General features: G+C 35.9%; 1 protein-coding gene across 2 annotated transcripts; it reads left to right on the top strand.

Moving 5' to 3' along the window:
* On the top strand, positions 1-15,039 carry LOC121320407 (T-complex protein 1 subunit theta-like). 2 transcript variants are annotated; one of them, XM_041258701.1, is made up of 16 exons: positions 1-114; positions 1,520-1,610; positions 2,409-2,488; positions 6,378-6,527; positions 8,031-8,211; positions 8,535-8,596; positions 8,679-8,816; positions 9,412-9,590; positions 9,778-9,844; positions 9,997-10,084; positions 12,038-12,153; positions 13,209-13,280; positions 13,365-13,529; positions 13,805-13,924; positions 14,130-14,246; positions 14,788-14,867. In XM_041258701.1, the coding sequence occupies exons 1-15, from the start codon at positions 55-57 to the stop codon at positions 14,235-14,237; spliced, it is 1,677 nt and encodes a 558-aa protein (XP_041114635.1). In that variant the 5' UTR covers positions 1-54; the 3' UTR covers positions 14,238-14,246; positions 14,788-14,867. The 2 variants fall into 2 exon arrangements, with proteins under 2 accessions (XP_041114635.1, XP_041114637.1); XM_041258703.1 differs by lacking the exon at positions 14,130-14,246 and having other exon boundaries at positions 2-114; positions 14,788-15,039.
* The last annotated feature ends 2,669 nt before the right edge of the window (positions 15,040-17,708 follow it).

Here is a 17,708-nt window from a genome sequence, read left to right as displayed (position 1 = left end):
TTGATTGCTGGTTTCCTTTTCCTCGCCACACCGGGTTGCAGAAACAGCGCAGATATGGCTCTTCACGTACCTAAGGCACCGGGCTTTGCCCAAATGTTAAAGGATGGCGCTAAGGTAAGAACTAGAATTATGTTTTTGCAATGATAAACTGGTACTCGACACCTGAGAAGATTCTGATTTAGCTTGAAAGAAACACCAAATTATTACCAAGACGCTGTGTCATGTGGGAAGCTTCTAGAATAAAGCCGGCTGATACAGGCCACAAATCAGAATTAACTCAGTCGTGATCATTTACTTCGTAACTCACTTCATAGTTGAGTACGCTTGTTATCTGCAACTGGAATCACAGTTTCGTATCCAGTAAAGCCAAGGTCATATAGGTGTATATTTTCACTTTGCCCTTATTGCGGTAATACCCATGTGCTGTCAATTGTTGATTCATTTTAACCGTTGCTTTCCATATATGGGGATATTAGACCATGTGTTATATGTATATATGTAAAATTTTGGCAATCGGGAATATACGCAAGTCTTCTCTAGTAAAAAATACATTTATACTGATTGTGATTATGAAATTTAAGATGGAACAGTATTTATTGTAGGTTTTTTTTAACCTTGTGAAAACACCAAAATGAACAAAATATCAGTGTGTAATTTTCACCTTTTCTTATAAAACTCAGATTCATTGCATTAGTATGTTTTTGTTCTCTTAGTGCCCAGGATACTGTGTGTAGTGAAGGTGTAATGTTTACAGCCACAGGGCGGGGATTCTTGCGGTCAGTTTGATCACTGAAACGGAGGTTGTCCGCCAGGCATGGACTTGTATATGCACCTATGATTATATTAATATGTCAATTAAGTAATAAAGTATTCTCATACTATTAACTGTTCTGCATTGATTCATTAAAATGCATAATTGCTGCAGATTCCAGCAAGTATTTTAAAATGCTTTAAATACTTTTTTCTTTTTTAATTTTTTGACTAGATGCCTAAATACAAGCATAAGGGTTGCATTCCCTTTTTTATTTTTCTGATTTGTCGAAAATGTGCTTAGTTGGCAGCACAAAACCATTATGACAGTTACATAAACAAATAAATCTACAGATCTAGGTAGGATTTATGCTTGAAGGCTATGGCTGTCACTGAGCTGGTCTAATGCTGTAGCCGTTGCACTTGTGATGGTAAAGGGGTCAGCTGTATCTAAAGATCAAGATTAATTCACGTAACGTTTCAGTTAGTGCATGCTCAGAATGGATTTAACATTTTTGTTCTTGGCTCCAAGTAAATTTACAAAATACTGTATAGCTAATGGTAAAGTCATATGTACATAGAATATTTAGAATGAGAAGAGATGATGTTCTGATTTAAATTGCTTTGCTTTATGACATCCACCTGACACAACATTTTACTCTAGTGCTTATATACGGGAAGGGAATGTGTATCTGGATTAATACAAGTATGGTGATTCAGTTTCAGTGACTGTCATGTTTTTTAATTCTGTTTTTCACTTTTATTCTAGCATTACTCTGGACTTGAAGAGGCAGTCTTCAGAAATATCCAAGCCTGTAAAGAACTTGCCCAGACCACACGCACAGCCTATGGTCCAAATGGTATGTGTGTTTTTTAGATCAGTGATTATTTAAAAAGCTAAAAGCTCCATAAAGTAAAATATTTTGTTATATTGCAAAGCAATGATTCCAGATAAATGATTCTAGATGATTACAATGATTATGATAAAAAAATGTGCTTCTCGTTTTGGTGAGTTTATTCACTATTCTGTTAAATAATTGTGTGTGTGTCTTGAATATAGCTTCTGTACTATGTATTCGTAATTATAGAGCTGCAGTTGCATTTTGTAACGTGTGGAGGGGTACTGTGTTAATTTAGTTTGACAGTTGTTTGCCACGTGTTTCATAATTTAGGGTAAGCAAGTTCAGCTGGTTTTTTTTTTATATGACAAGTTGTTTGCAGGTAAAGCGAACGTTTAATCAGTATTTTTAAATGCTAAAAATATTCTTTCAGAAATTGAGATTTCACAGAGAATTGGAGATTATTACACGGCACTGCTATTAGTTCATGGAAGTCGTGAAGTCCGTGCTCGCCATGAAAAAATACAGCATACAACAGCACAAATAAGCAATGCCTGTGAAGGGAAATGTACTCTTTCCATTTCATATGTTGATGCACAATGTCATGACTAGTAATTAATAAATATTCATTTATTGATTGATTCACATTGTCTTTCGCCAAGTCTTAGGGAACACTGCTTGCTTCCTGAGGGTTGTTCCCTTGGCTTGTAGTCCTACATGTTAAACGAAAGTGGTCACTCAAAATGTGGTCTGATTTTATGTTCTGAAGGACTCCATTGTTTGTGCTAAAGGGATTTATGATCTTATTTGTTTTTTCAGGTATGAATAAAATGGTCATCAACCACTTGGAAAAACTCTTTGTCACAAATGATGCAGCCACTATTCTGCGAGAATTGGAGGTGAGATATGTTTTAAGTTTAACACAGAGATTTAAAACCATTACACTGGTGTAGCACTACGGATTTCCTGTGAAGTGTCTTAAATCTTAAACCAAAAGTAAATCAATGTTTTATATACAAATAATTCTGTTATAAAATGGCTGTTTGTAAAAATAATTCTAACTACATTAACTTACTGTGTACAGTGCCTCCTCAAATGCGTACACTACACATGATTAATCTACAGTTGCAGGCAAAAGTATTGGTACCCTGCATTTATTATTCCTGAATTCAAGGTAACAGATTAAGGACAAGCATTTAGTAAACATTTTACCACTTTAATGAAACAAAAAGTGAAATACACCTTCTTGGAATTGAACAAATAATCTTTATCAAGAAAAAGATTTATTATTTAGTGTCTCCTCCTTTTGCTTTTATTACATCTTTGACTTTATGATAATTCTTAACCAGTATGTTGAATCCTGTTGGTGAAATATGGTCCAATTCTGTCATGCATATTTCCGTCCGCTCAGACTGATTGGCTACACAATACTTGTCTACAGCTTTTCCAGATCAGTGTAAAGCACTTCTATTGGATTGTGAGCTGGTGATGTCGAAACCCATTCCAGAACTTTTATCTGGGTTTTCTTCCAAGAATTTCAGAGTTGACTTTGCTGTATGCTTTTGGTCGTTGTCGTGTTGGAAGATACATTTTGTTGAATGCTTCAGATTCCTGTTCATGCTTCTTGAAAAATTTTAGATGGTTTGTTTTATGAATTTTCTTAGTGGTTTGCATACAGCTCTTCTGTGTACAGGTGACTTTGTACAGTTCTTTTGTGCTCTATTAAGCCTCATGCTTCTAAATCCTTGGCTGTTAGTCCTTTCTTTCTTTTTTCCTGCTCGGATGTTTCTTCTGCCTGCTGTACCCATAATTTTCTTTGGATGTCAACTTTTTTTAAGCGTTTCAGTGGAATATGTTTTGTGGTACTTATTGATCTGATTGGAGCTTTTCATATTCCACATTCCTTTTGATGCTGTTCTGTAACCATTTCCCTTGTAATTTGCTACAAGTGCTTTGTCTTGACCATCATCTGCTGTATTGCTAAAACATTCTTCAACAGATGTTATAAATAATGGCTGCTTTATAATTAGGACTTTTTTTTTGGTTTTTATTAATTTCATTTTTTGGTGCTTATTTTTTTAGCTTTTTCTATACTGTTTGAAATTATTGTTTTTGGTTACTTTCCAAAGTTTGTAAGCATTTTTATTTTTTCTGTGACAATATTAACTTGACAGTAATTGCACACTTAAATTGTACTTTCTTTACTTTGCTATCTTCCACAACAAAGTCCTTATGGTCACGGGCATATTATTCTGGGTTTTCTGTGTGTGTAGGCATTTTTTTACATTTCACCACAATTTGCAATACTGTTTTAAACGCCAGAAGTGTGTAAATACTATTGAACTGTAATATAGTTTTAAATCTCGCGAGCAAGCACCGCCCCTGCTTCAAGTAATTGTAATCTCGTTTTAAATCTCGCACGCGTGTTGCAGTCCTCCAGTAGAAATGTAGGAATGTGCTGCCACTCAGTAGTTGGGGGTGTGTTTAAAGTATTCAGAACGAATCAATGTGAAATACAAGTCAGGAAGGAGGGACGTTGCTGCTACTGCACTGGGAAATTATTCTTTTTTTTTGTAGGTTACTGTATTTTATTAATTTTTTCCAATCAATTGGTATATTTAACTTGTTTTATTACATTTTTGCAGACTTTTAATGTAAGGGTGCCAACACGTGTCATGAACAAATTTGAAATTGCTTAAGTGCTTTTGTTTTTTTACAAAGATTGTTTGTTAAACTATCAGTAGTTGTGTATTTTAATCTGTCAAATGAATTAGTGGCTATTGTTCACTAAATGCTTGTATTTAACTTGTTTTCTTGAATTATCTTAAGTGTAGAGTGCCAGTACATTGTGTCTGCGACTGTAGTACAGTGTTGCCCATAGAAATCGCTGACTGCTCACTGTTTTAGCCACATGCACTAATTTTAGTAGAAAATGCATCCCTTACACTTAGATAATATAGGTAAATGTACACTGTTTAAAAAAAATATATATGTGTGTTATATATATATATATATATATATATATATATATATATATATATATATATATATATATATATAATATATGTGTGTATATATATATATATATATATATATATATATATATATATATATATATATATATATATATATATATTAGATAGATATATATATATATAGATATACATGATCACACCCACACATATATATTTTATATATATATATATATATATAGATTTATATATATTATATATATATATATATATGTTTTTTTGTGTTTTGGACCACAAATTGTGTTTAAATTGGATCAACACCATTTGAATTGTTGTAAAAAAACAACAACACTTTTTTTTTTTGTTTTGTTTTTTTTAGACCCCAACACAAGTCTGTTTACCTGTATATTTACTTTAAAAAAAAAAAAAAAAAAAAAAAAAAAAAAAAAAAATCCAACATCTACCAGTATCTCATTGTAACAGTGTTGACATTGAAATACGTGCTATAGAATTTATTTTTTTGCCTCGTCGTCCACCTTTTATACGCCATTTTAGCAGATACAACCAAGGTGTCTCTACAATACTCGCTGTCACTTTTGGGGAAAACATTGGGAAATATGTCATAGTGATGTTGGTGTATCACAGATTAAACAAAACTCATTGTACCAAGTCACTTCAGAACAGGGGTTTTCAATCTTTAAGCTGCATACCCCTTTCCAAAAAATCTAGTCCACTGCATATCCCCACCTGTGTGTGATGGATGCAATTATAAAAGTTTCTGTTAAAATAAACGGGTTGCTAGTTGTTGCAAACATTAACACAATTTTATTGTAATTACTAATTAATTAAATCAACTAAACCTCCGTGCTAGCCTCAATCACTCAGAAATGACATAGGACTATTCCTTGATAGCAAATTGCATCATGTATTTTTATTGATTATACAATTACAGAAAAACAGGCAAAGAAAAGTTCACTATCCACACATCTCTACAGCTGACCTGACGAAAACGTGTTATTGGCATTTTTAAATTCTTGGTGACTAAAACATACAGTACTGATGCAAATTTAAAAAAATCATAATAAAACACTTACCTAGTATCAATGTGATGGATGTCCCTGCTTGTTACCACACAAATCACTGATGATGGCAGGGAAATTTATGACGGCTTCATTCGCAAGACATTTTTGGCGTTTTTAATCTGACGGTATTTCATCTTGATCGCTCTTTGCTGGTAATGTGCTAGTATTGAGCCAACAATCCATATTTATTCACTGGATTGAAAGCTAAAAACTCTTACTCTCACACGAGACGTTACAGCTTGTAAAATTAGACCGCATGGCAATACTTTGGTTTCTGATTGGCCATACATTCTGTATTTTGAAATTAACCAATAATACTTAAGTTACAATAAGCTTTAATTGTGTCATTGAAAAAAATTTATATTGATTTGCACGCACACAGGAAATAAAACACACAGTCTCGTTAAGAGAAATTCAGTGGGACAGTTTATTTCAAGGGGTCATTGGTACAATGGCGCCACCTAGTGAGAACACTGCATGTGGTTAACATATTGGACAACCCTGATCTAGTAGGATCCTAGATTGAGAATTTTAGAAAATTTGCAGCATTGGTTAGTCAGAACAGAAACCTGTCTAAAAGATTAATTTCCGTTAACTGTGTTACATTTGTTTTATTTTTATTTGGCTTTTGTATTTATATCCAAATAATCGGATGCAGTGTATTTATTTAAAAATGGGTAGCTATTGTTATACAGTAAAAAGTAATTCAATATAAATATTTATTTGTGTTACAGGTTCAGCACCCTGCGGCTAGAATGATCGTTATGGCATCACACATGCAAGAACAAGAGGTTGGGGATGGAACAAACTTTGTTCTGGTGTTTGCAGGAGCCCTCCTTGAACTGGCAGAAGAGCTTCTCAGAATGGGTCTTTCTGTCTCAGAGGTGAGGAGTGAAAGAATATTGTAGCAGTATATTCTTTAGTTTTTCATAGCATTGTATTCCTTGTTATATGGAGGTGGCCTATGTGGCCAACAGTCTTTGTAGGTACAGTACTGTGCAAAAGTTTTAGGCAGGTCAATTAACAAAATGCAAAGTGAGTGAACGGAAGAAAAATCTAAATCAAATCCATATTTATATTGGGTGTGACCACCCTTTGCCTTCAAAACAGCATCAGTTCTTCTAGGTACACTTGCACGCAGTTTTTAAAGGAACTCTGCAGGTAGGTTGGCCCAAACACCTTGGAGAACTAACCACAGTTCTTCTGTGGATTTAGGCAGCCTCAGTTGCTTCTCTCTCTTCATGTAATCCCAGACAGACTCTGATGTTGAGAACAGGGCTCTGTGGGGGCCATACCATCCCTTCCAGGACTCCTTGTTCTTCTTTACACTGAAGATAGTTCTTAATGACTTTCGCTGTAAGTTTGGGGTCATTGTCATGCTGCAGAATAAATTTGGGGCCAATCAGATGCCTCCCTGATGGTATTGCATGATGGATAAGTATCTGCCTGTACTTCTCAGCATTGAGGAGACTATTAATTCTGACCAAATCCCCAACTCCATTTGCAGAAATGCAGCCCCAAACTTGCAGGGAACCTCCACCATGCTTCACTGTTGCCTGCAGACACTCATTCGTGTACCGCTCTCCAGCCCTTCGGTGAACAAACGGCCTTCTGCTACAGCCAGATATTTCAAATTTTGACTCATCGGTCCAGAGCATCTGATGCCATTTTTCTGTACCCCAGTTCCTGTGTTTTCATGCATAGTTGAGTCGCTTGGCCTTGTTTCCACATCGGGAAGGGAAGGGAAGTTAGCATGATGTGTCTTTCATCTGCTGCAGTAAGTTTCTTTGGCCGACCACTGCGTCTATGGTCCTCAACGTTGCCCGTTTCTTTGTGCTTCTTCAAAAGAGCCTGGACAGCACATCTGGAAACCCCTGTCTGCCTTGAAATTTCTGCCTGGGAGAGACCTTGCTGATGCAGTATAACTACCTTGTGTCTTGTTGCTGTGCTCAGTCTTGCCATGGTGTATGACTTTTGACAGTAAACTGTCTTCAGCAACCTCACCTTGTTAGCTGAGTTTGGCTGTTCCTCACCCAGTTTTATTCCTCCTACACAGTTGTTTCTGTTTCAGTTAATGATTGTGTTTCAACCTACATATTGAATTGATGATCATTAGCACCTGTTTGGTATAATTGTTTAATCATACACCTCACTATATGCCTACAAAATCCCTGACTTTGTGCAAGTGTTGTTGTTAATTGATAAATACAATCTATTAACATGTCTATTTTTGAAAGCATTCTTACTTAACAGCATTTTTTCACACCTGCCTAAAACTTTTGCACAGTACTGTATGTCGCATGCGTTTTGCATTCATTAAACTTGATTAGGACATTCTTTAGCCCAGGGTATTGAGTTAAAATTAGAATGCAATTAATTTCTTCTAGGTGATTGAAGGTTATGAAATGGCTTGCAAAAAAGCTCTGGAGATTCTCCCAGACTGTGTGTGTTCTTCTGCAAAGAACCTTTCTGATATTGAAGAGGTGTCTTCTCTGATCCGTACTGCAGTAATGAGCAAACAATATGGCAATGAAGACTTTCTGTCAAAGCTCATTGCACAGGCCTGTGGTAAGTTTGTTTGTTTGTTTGATTTAAGCATAAGCGAAGTGTAATGTTAAGTGTAGCTTGAACTGCTAACGTATTCTTTCTTTTTGCGGTTCTTGTTAAAAGCAATCCATCACTTTTACACATATTAAACAGTCATATGCATTTTCAGCAGGAATAAAGAATGATGTGTTTTATTTAAAATGGTTCATTTTGGTATTTACATCGGTATGATGATGGTGGATGGTGTTAAGTTTTGCTCAGTAGTTAATGTACGAATGCCTGCATATTCTACCTGGACTTTTATTTTATGAGTTTTTTTGTTAACCTGTGCTTTTCCTTTTTAGTGTCTATTTTTCCTGAATCTGGTAATTTCAATGTGGATGGAGTCCGAGTGTGTAAGATTGTGGTATGTATTTTTGAATCACAGAAGGTAATTGTTGTTTTTTTGTAAAGCCATGTATAATAACTTGTATTGTGCTTCCTGGAAGGGCTCTGGACTGACTGCTTCCTCAGTGTTGCATGGAATGGTATTTAAAAGAGAAACTGAAGGAGATGTCACGTCCGTCAAAGATGCAAAAATCGCTGTGTTTTCCTGTCCATTTGACTGCATGGTAACAGAGACCAAGGTAAAGATGCTACACTACCACTGTTCTGAAAACAAAAATGATGATATATATCACTATAAGGATGCTGCACATTCTTTTCTGGGTATCAGTTCTGTTTTTACTGACATTTTCAATTTAATGGGTAATAAAAAGAGATATTGTATATACTATAGGGGTGTGAAATTCATATCGCCTGATGTCCGAGACAAGAAGATTTGCTGTTATACTTTGCCTATTGGACAAATATTTTTTTTAAGCATTTTGTCTCTTGGACAAGAAGTTTTTCTCAAATCTCACACCCCTGTATTATTTCCGTTAGGTTCCTTGGCCTATGGCAATCAGTCTAGCAGTATAACATGTACTTTTCTTAGAGGAAATCCGTACTTTGCATTTGGTGGCCGGTAGTAGAGTGTGGACTGAATAGTACGTTTTTGCTGGTTGTCTAACATTTTGTTGAGCTAAACATGCCTTTCTCAAGAGAGATTGTAGCCACGTTCTGAGGACGCTCTTGTTGAAAATTGGTAAAAGTGGGAAGTTGGCTACAGTAGTTTAAGTCTACCCTCATTTGTTATTGATGGTTTTCACTGAAAACAATTTTATTTTTTGTATCTCATAGGGGACAGTATTGATAAATAATGCAGAGGAACTGATGAGCTTCAGCAGGGGAGAGGAAGATATGATGGAATCTCAAGTAAAAGCCATTGCAGATGCTGGTGCCACTGTGGTGGTAACAGGGGGCAAAGTGGCTGATATGGCTCTTCACTATGCCAATAAGTACCAACTTATGGTAGTCAGGTAAAAAATAACAGTTTAAAAAACCCACTTTATTTAAGTATTGAAGTATCTAATATCACCAGTTGTCACTGCCAATGAGAACTTAACCTGGGGCTATTAGGCCATCCTAGCTGTTGTAATAGAAGTTAATGAATTGTGCAGTATCTACCTTGTAAACCTGATTAGCATTTGGTTGTCTTTGCTACAGAATGAACTCCAAATGGGATTTAAGAAGGTTATGCAAAACAGTGGGTGCCGTGGCGCTTCCCAGACTGGTAAGCTGTAGCATTTGTTCAAGACTTTTTGTATATTCTGTAGTTTTGGGGTGGTGCTTTTGTATTTGTGTATAAACTTAACAAATAAAGTACTAACATTGAGACATTTAACAATGCATGATTGTACCGTTAACACCATTTTGTTTATTTAGACACCACCTACTCCAGAAGAGATGGGACATTGTGATAGTGTTTACCTGACAGAAGTTGGTGACACGCAAGTGGTGGTCTTCAAGCATGGTAAGTTCCAAATGGTTACTGGAATAGACTGGCTAACAACCGTTTGAGGTAAACTTCTGTGTATAAGCTATAAATGCCTTTTAGAAGATATATACAGTTGACCTGTTCTCTTCCCTGGGTCAGCGGGAGCACTGTAAAGCAGAATTCTGAGCAAGCAGAATGTCTTGCATAAAATAATCTTGCAGGAAATGCATGTTTTATTATGGTTGAATCTTCCAAATATTATATATTATATATATATATATATATATATATATATATATATATATATATATATATATATATACATACATACATACATACATACATACGTACATACTGTATGGGTTGGTCCTTTCTTAGAATTTGTCAGTTGATTATTTTCCATTCATGTGACTCAATGGGGGACATGTACTTAACACTGGCACCGCCATAGCCGCTTTTTGAACGGCTTTTGCAATTCAAATTTAAATCTCTGCGTGTGTGAATCTCGTGCATGTCCGATCTTAAATGTTACTAAATATTTGAATTAAATACCCATATGTTGTTTCAGCTGCAGAATCGTAACCATTAATAAGCTATAAGCACTTGCTTCTGCAACCGCCAGACCTGTGGTTTCTGAAGCATATTGAAATCAATACAATATAGCCAACAATTTAGTCTGGGCTTTGTAATAAAATCAAAGTCATTGTGTAAGAGCGTATTATATACTCCTGTCGAGTGCTGAAACACTAATGAAAGCCATTCTACACAGCGTATATTATTTATTGTATTAGTAGTTGTCACAAAATATACACATTGATCATTGAAATATATCAAAATACAGTGTGATATAGCTACGCGACTTTATCGACTGCCTGTCCTCTGAATAGAGTTACCACTAACAGTTCAAGCCGTGCGAGCCCCCCTGCACTCCAGTACACTTCCCAGGCAGAATGACTGTGCCACCCTGAGTGTGTACAGATGTAAAATAAATACATAAATAAAAAAAGTGCTTATTCTTTTCTGCACAAATCGGTGACCTAAACGAAAGCTAGAGACTGTTGCATTTTACAACGCAATGAAGTAAGGTGTGGATATAACGCTTTCGTTTTGTACAAGGAGTGAACTGGCAATACAATCACTCTGAGGGACTTCATTTTGCAGCTAGCCCTGGAGCTACGGCAGAAACATTTTGATAAGACACGAAAGCTGGCTGGCAAATGCCCCTCAACCTTTAGCCAGCGCTGCGCCCACTGGCACATGGAATAAAAGACAATGCCAGGTTGCTAAATGCAATCAAAACAGAACTTTTGATGTCTGCACCCGTGGTGAAAAGGCAGTCTGTGGCAAATGCACTGGTACAGTTAAAAAGCGTGTTTTCTTCATAGATTGTACTGAGAAATCTGTAACAGAACTCTGAAGTCGGAGCCTTTGAACTCTGATTCAATCATAGTGCTTTCACGCTGCATAAGTTATATTTTTGTTTTATGCTCATTTTATAACTAGTTAATTATGTTTTATAATTTTATATGTGCATACAGATTTCTACACTTGTTTATTGCAGTTTTTGATGTTTGTGTGTGCTCTTTTTGAAAAAAAAAAAAAGGGTAACATTTTCAATGTACAGACGGAGTTTCTGCTCTGAAAACGTTATGTATGATGTTCATAAATAAAAAATATTAAGTTGTATCCGATTTCTTGTTTTTCATTTTTGTATTGAAGCAGTTTCAAAATGGAGCCGCACATTTTGCGGGTGCGGTTGGTCGTATGTAGTCTGAAATCTCGGCGGTTCTAGTGTTAAAGGGGAGTCCTATGCATTGATTGGCTAAGAGGGACTTCATTATTAACACTTGTAATTTCATTGTAATTCATGCATGATTAGAAGTTGTAGGATTTTGTAGGGATTTGATGGTAAATGGAATTGAATGTATTTATAAATGCACTATATACAACATCATAAATCTAAGTGGTTTTTGTTTTTTTTGGTCTTAGAAAAAGAGGAAGGTGCAATTTCCACACTTGTAATCCGTGGGTCTACAAATAATTTAATGGACGACATTGAAAGGGCAGTTGATGATGGAGTAAACACATTCAAAGTTCTTGTAAGGGTAAGGATATGCAAGGATTTCCATGTCTTCCAGGGGTTTTCAACCGGGGGTACACGTACCCCTGGGGGTACTTCTAAGGGTTATAGGAGGTACACAGGATGAGTTAAAGAAAATAATGATCTTATAGATTTTTAAAATGTTTTTATTTAATGGTATTATGTCTAAACTACTGTGCATAAATATTTCATTTTTGTTTAGTAGCTCAGTTTAGTCTGACTGTAGTTTCAAAATTATCATCCACCTGTACACATTTGTGATTTCGATTGAGCAGGTTTCAACTCTGATATTAGGCGCAGCTGCATTTTAGTCACAATAGTGGCTGGTTGAATTTGTTTTCAGTGTTTGATAGAGTAAATCTAGATTTATTATGTGTTGTTTCTCAAGCCAAACATGAATATTTTTAGTGAAATGTGTCAAACTAGGCTACTTTGGAAATAAAATAAAACGTTAATGCGGTAATAAATACATTGCAAGCCTATTGCAACAAAAATCTATCAAACTGGCTTCTGGTAAAGTGAGTTGTCTGCATTGCGATGGGGTCTTTCCCAAGACAAGCCGAACACGAAGAGAGAGAGGGTTTTTTAATTTGTCCGTTAACCCCAAGCCGACGGGGTTGACCTGATCCCGAAGGGGTTGTATTTTGACTTGGTCCCCAAGATACATTTCGCACTTGCAAAATAAAAATTAAGCAAAAGTCCTTTTGTATCATTTTTGTGTTGGCTTTACTCAAAAGTATATCATTGTTGGTTACTAATTAGTGTAAAATATATAATATATACAGTCTATATAAAAATCACTACACAACATTTTCAGCAAGTTGGGAACTGTTTAAGCGAGACATTTCAGAATGACAGGCTTGCCATTTTTCTATGAGATTGTGACTTGCTCTAAAGCAGCACAACACTTTTTTTTTTAACCCAGGTGGCTTTCCACAAAGAACTATGTGTGGTTCTGGTTTGTTTACTTTTTGCTGTCTAAAACTTTTAAATAGGCCCGAGCTGCTGTGTTGATCCTGTTTGCTTTTTTTTTTTTTTTTTTAAATAAAAAAAAACAAGGACAAGCGTCTTGTTCCTGGAGCTGGTGCAACTGAGATTGAACTGGCTAAGCACATTACTTCTTATGGAGAGGTAAGCCATACAAACCTTGAATTCTAAAATTCTACCTTCATTTTGTAGCATTGAAATGTATCATTTTGTCTTGTTTTGCTTTAGTCTTGCCCAGGTCTTGAACAGTATGCTATCAAGAAGTTTGCAGAGGCTTTTGAAGCCATTCCGCGTGCTCTTGCAGAGAACTCTGGTGTCAAGGGCAATGAACTTATCTCCAAACTATATGCTGTCCATCAAGAAGGGAACAAAAATATTGGATTTGATATTGAGGTAGGCATTGGCACAACACACTTCCACAATTTTAACAAGGAAACTGCATGTGCCCCCTGAAACCTAAATAAATCCTGACTAACTTCCACAGTAGTGAGAATGAGGAAAGAAATGTACATGTATTTGTTTAAAAAAACAAACCAATGTGTAATTTACTTTTAACTTAGAAGTGGTTGAGTTGTCAGTATCTGGTTAGAGTAAATTTATTTTGTGGTCTAGTAGTTCCTAATTTTGTTGAAGCTTTGTAATCTGTATAATTTTTGCTTTGGTTACAGGGTGAAGGTGCAGCTGTGATAGACATGCTGGATGCTGGTATCTTAGACCCATACCTTGTGAAACACTGGGGAATCAAACTGGCCACAAATTCTGCTGTCACTGTCCTTCGAGTTGATCAGGTAAGTAAGAAGGGATGCATCTTATTGACTCCAACCTTTTTCTTTTTTTTTGCAGCAAAAGCAGCATGAAGTATAAAAATGTACCCTTGCTAAATGTAGAGCTACAACATTTTATAATGTGAATTAAATGTACTAGTAAATATACACTACTGGTGAAGGCATTGTCTTTTACTGCTTGTTCATGATTTTACACTTTCCCTGTCAGATTATTATGGCTAAGCCAGCAGGTGGACCCAAAGCCCCTAAACAACAAGGACACTGGGATAAAGACAGTTGGGAGGATGAACCTGATAAATTTGACAGCCATTATTAATTTATTAAGGTGCCATAATGAACAGGAGTTCTGTTGAATAATAAAACTGCATGAAAATAACCAGCACCAGCTTTGGTTGTTTACCACAGTTTGCAGATAGATACTAACATTGAGACAGAGTAGAACAAGTTTACAGTCATTTCTGAAAATAGTCTGGGTGTGTGTGTGTTGATAGAAATCAGATAGCTCATACAGCTAATCCACAGCCACTGGCTTATGACAGCATGTGTTGTGTATAATCAACGTGTCAACTTTTTGCTGCAAAACGGTAGCTGCTGCCACACATCAGTTCTTTTTTTTTTTTTGCAATTTAGTTGAAGTTGTATTCTTTTATAATGATCGAAAATATTTGCCCTTGTTTTCATTGACAGTTGAGTGCATGGGGAAAAATAAAGCAGAACATGTTTGCAAACTGCAGTGTCTTTATTCTGTTAAGTTGACTAGTTTATTGTTTACCTAAATGAATAAAATACATGTGCACAAGGTGTTTGCATGGAGGTGTATTGTCCCAGATATGAACTATTGTATGATTTTTTTTTTTTTTTTACAGATAATTATGGCAAAACCAGCAGGAGGACCCAAAGCACCACAAGCTAAGAAAGACTGGGATGAAGACCAAGAGTGAACTTCTTAACCCTTTTGTTTTGGCACAATATATAGTCTGTTTTCTCATGTATTTAAATGTAATCATTTAAAACTGCTATTTTGTATTTGTAGAAAAAAAAAATCATCTTTAAAAGCAAGCTTGAGAAACTAGCAGTTTAACTTTTTTCGTTCAATAAAAATGCACTTGAGCCCACAAGTTTTTGCTGCAAATATTTTATTTATTAGATATTCCAGAGCCATGCTTCTTTATTTGAATGTCATGTTAAATGCTCTTACATCCCCCTAGCTTATGGTGTATTCAGCCTTTGGGTGGTTCTGAGTTCTGTTACTCCAATATTGGTTAAAAGAGATGATAGAGAAATTGTAATTTGGTGTTAAATCATTATGATCCAGAACCAGTAATCACACATGTTTAACACACCATAAAATAGTAATGGAAATTAACATATGAAACGACTTGCTGTTAAAGGTTTAAGGGTTGGAAAAAACATTAGAATGACCCGTGATTTGAAATTTGCACAAAGACCTGTGACTCCTACCCATATTTGCAATTGCAATGGAGCAAGTCAGTTCTTTTTAAATTAGTAAAAGACTGATTTTATTATTTTACATGGTCATAGCCTTAGGTTGAAAAAAATGAGCAATGTCTTCATATGTACTTGAACTGAACATTTTATCAGCTAGTTCTAGAACATACTAGGATTATGCATGGCTCTATACTAATAGTCATCCAGACTAGAAGAAACAAAATCCTGCCAAGACTTCTGTTAAACAAAAAAAAAAAAAAAAAAAAAAAAAATTTGCTCATGACAACTGGTTGTGTAATTCTAAAACTAGGCATATATAAAACAATTGTCTACCAAGACAGGTCTGTTCTTTAGACACCATAGGAACACTCCTCTAAAAACAATTTGCTGGTACAGCCACCACCACTTAGAACGGGTGCCGTTTGTGTTAACATGATTCACCTGCAGAAAGTGATGGACGGTATAAACTCCCACACAATAACCAGACATTCAAAATGTCCCCCAATCACCAGTACAGTGATCAGAACAAACAAGCGTGCATGCCGTTAAATCTTTTAGTAAGACGCTCATTACACTGAAAATTTATTAAAACCTATGAATGCAATAAAGTGCAAACCAGTACAGTACAGGTAAGCTGCATTACTGCAAATTGTTTCCAATATGGAACTCTGGGTGGTCTTTTTTTGCAAGTATGGATGGCAAACTGTCAGTGTTTTCAGTTGAGATATTTTGCACTTCATATATTACCTCCTGGTAGGTGCAATGCCGTGGAAAGAAGGCACAACAATACAGCTGCACCTGTGTGGGACATTTGTGACAAGATTGCTGAGTGGATACAGGTGCAGAGGTGATGCAGTGCAGGAATAACAGACAGAAACTAATCCGGTTAGGAGAAGGTGCTTTATTTTTAATCCAGGTCTGGTGACCAAACAATAAACCCCAGCAATACACAACAATGTGTAGTGCACAGAGGTAATAATAAGGGGTTACAGCCCAAATAAACAACACACTTTATCCATCCCACAATAATACTGAACATGGTCAGTCCTGGGTGCCTGCAGTAGTGCTCGACGGGGGTTATAACAGGTTATTTTGCGACAGTGGTGAAGTGTTGTTCCGGCTTTGTGCTGGCCCAAGGCGACAGCTCCGGATATGTGTTAGCCGTCTGGTGGTTTACAAACAAGACAATTACTAACAGCACTCGCAAACAAAACACTCAAAAATGAGATTTTAGTTTTCACTGAGGTCTCTCACATTCCTCCTAGTTTTTAATTGCAAAACCAAGCAAAGGAACAGATTGCAATTCTCCATCCCCTTTTATGCTGTCACGCATGACCCCTTGGTAAACAATCTGTAGCTGCTACGCTGTTTCCCTTCCGGGTCAATATGTTCTTGCAACAGAGTCTTGCCACCTTCCAGACTGACCGACTTCCTCACCCTGGGAAAGAACTGTCAGGCCAGCTCGTCCAAAGAACTCTGTTCTCGCTGCTTAGCGCCCTAACAGGTCGGGAGGGAGATTTACAACCAAGATTCATTGTATTACTGTCACAGACATAACCAAGACTTTAAACTTTAAACTTTAGACTTTAAATTTAGTTTAGCAGACATCATTTTACATTTAAAATAAGGTGAAGCCAATTTATCCTGCCATAACACTGTGGATTCACTGCCTTTGTCTTGGTTATTACCATTTACACTGCAAGGGGTATAATATATTAGAGCAGATGATGAGTTGGCATTTAGATAGTGGATCTTTGCATAATGACGGTATTATTGTTGCACAGATATATCAATACCAGTGGCAATTCCCAGGAGTGTGTGAGGATGTTCTATCCCAATGCACAGAAGTCTGAGCATTAAAATATCTTGGGTTCAAGTAACCTGATACTGATGACTTATCCAGTAGCACACACTTTCATAAAATGACCATTTAGGTACATTTCTTTACCATGCAATAATCTTGACAACAACGATGATTTTCATGATTAAAATCTTCTTCATTGTATTTCTATATTTAACCCAGCATTTGCTGCTTGGTTTGTCTTAAACAGAATTAAATAAAATATTTCTGCTGAAGCAAACTACAAAATGCAGATCATAAAACGGGACAGTGGAAAAACAAATATATTTCCATCTCATTTTGGCAAAAATGTTATCATTTTTTAAAATGTTTATAAATGAATTTCCACTTTCACTTACAATACAGATGTAAAGTCATAAAAGATGTAGAGAAATACATTTCATAAAAAGAAAAAAATAAGCTTTAAAAAAACACCCTTAATTTATTATTTGAAGAACCTTATTAAACTAATTGATAAAAAAAAGTCTTTACACAAAA

The sequence above is a fragment of the Polyodon spathula genome, chromosome 9, assembly GCF_017654505.1.
Source record: "Polyodon spathula isolate WHYD16114869_AA chromosome 9, ASM1765450v1, whole genome shotgun sequence".
Taxonomy (NCBI): Eukaryota; Metazoa; Chordata; class Actinopteri; order Acipenseriformes; family Polyodontidae; genus Polyodon; species Polyodon spathula.
This window is presented reverse-complemented; position numbering and strand designations above follow the sequence as displayed.

Bases quoted from the DNA above. Each gene is read 5' to 3' on its own strand.
- LOC121320407 (XM_041258701.1), top strand. From the start codon at position 55: ATGGCTCTTCACGTACCTAAGGCACCGGGCTTTGCCCAAATGTTAAAG. The intron at 6,528-8,030 runs GTGAGGAGTGAA...AATTTCTTCTAG, and splicing joins TGGGTCTTTCTGTCTCAGAG to GTGATTGAAGGTTATGAAAT. The intron at 9,591-9,777 runs GTAAAAAATAAC...TCTTTGCTACAG, and splicing joins TACCAACTTATGGTAGTCAG to AATGAACTCCAAATGGGATT.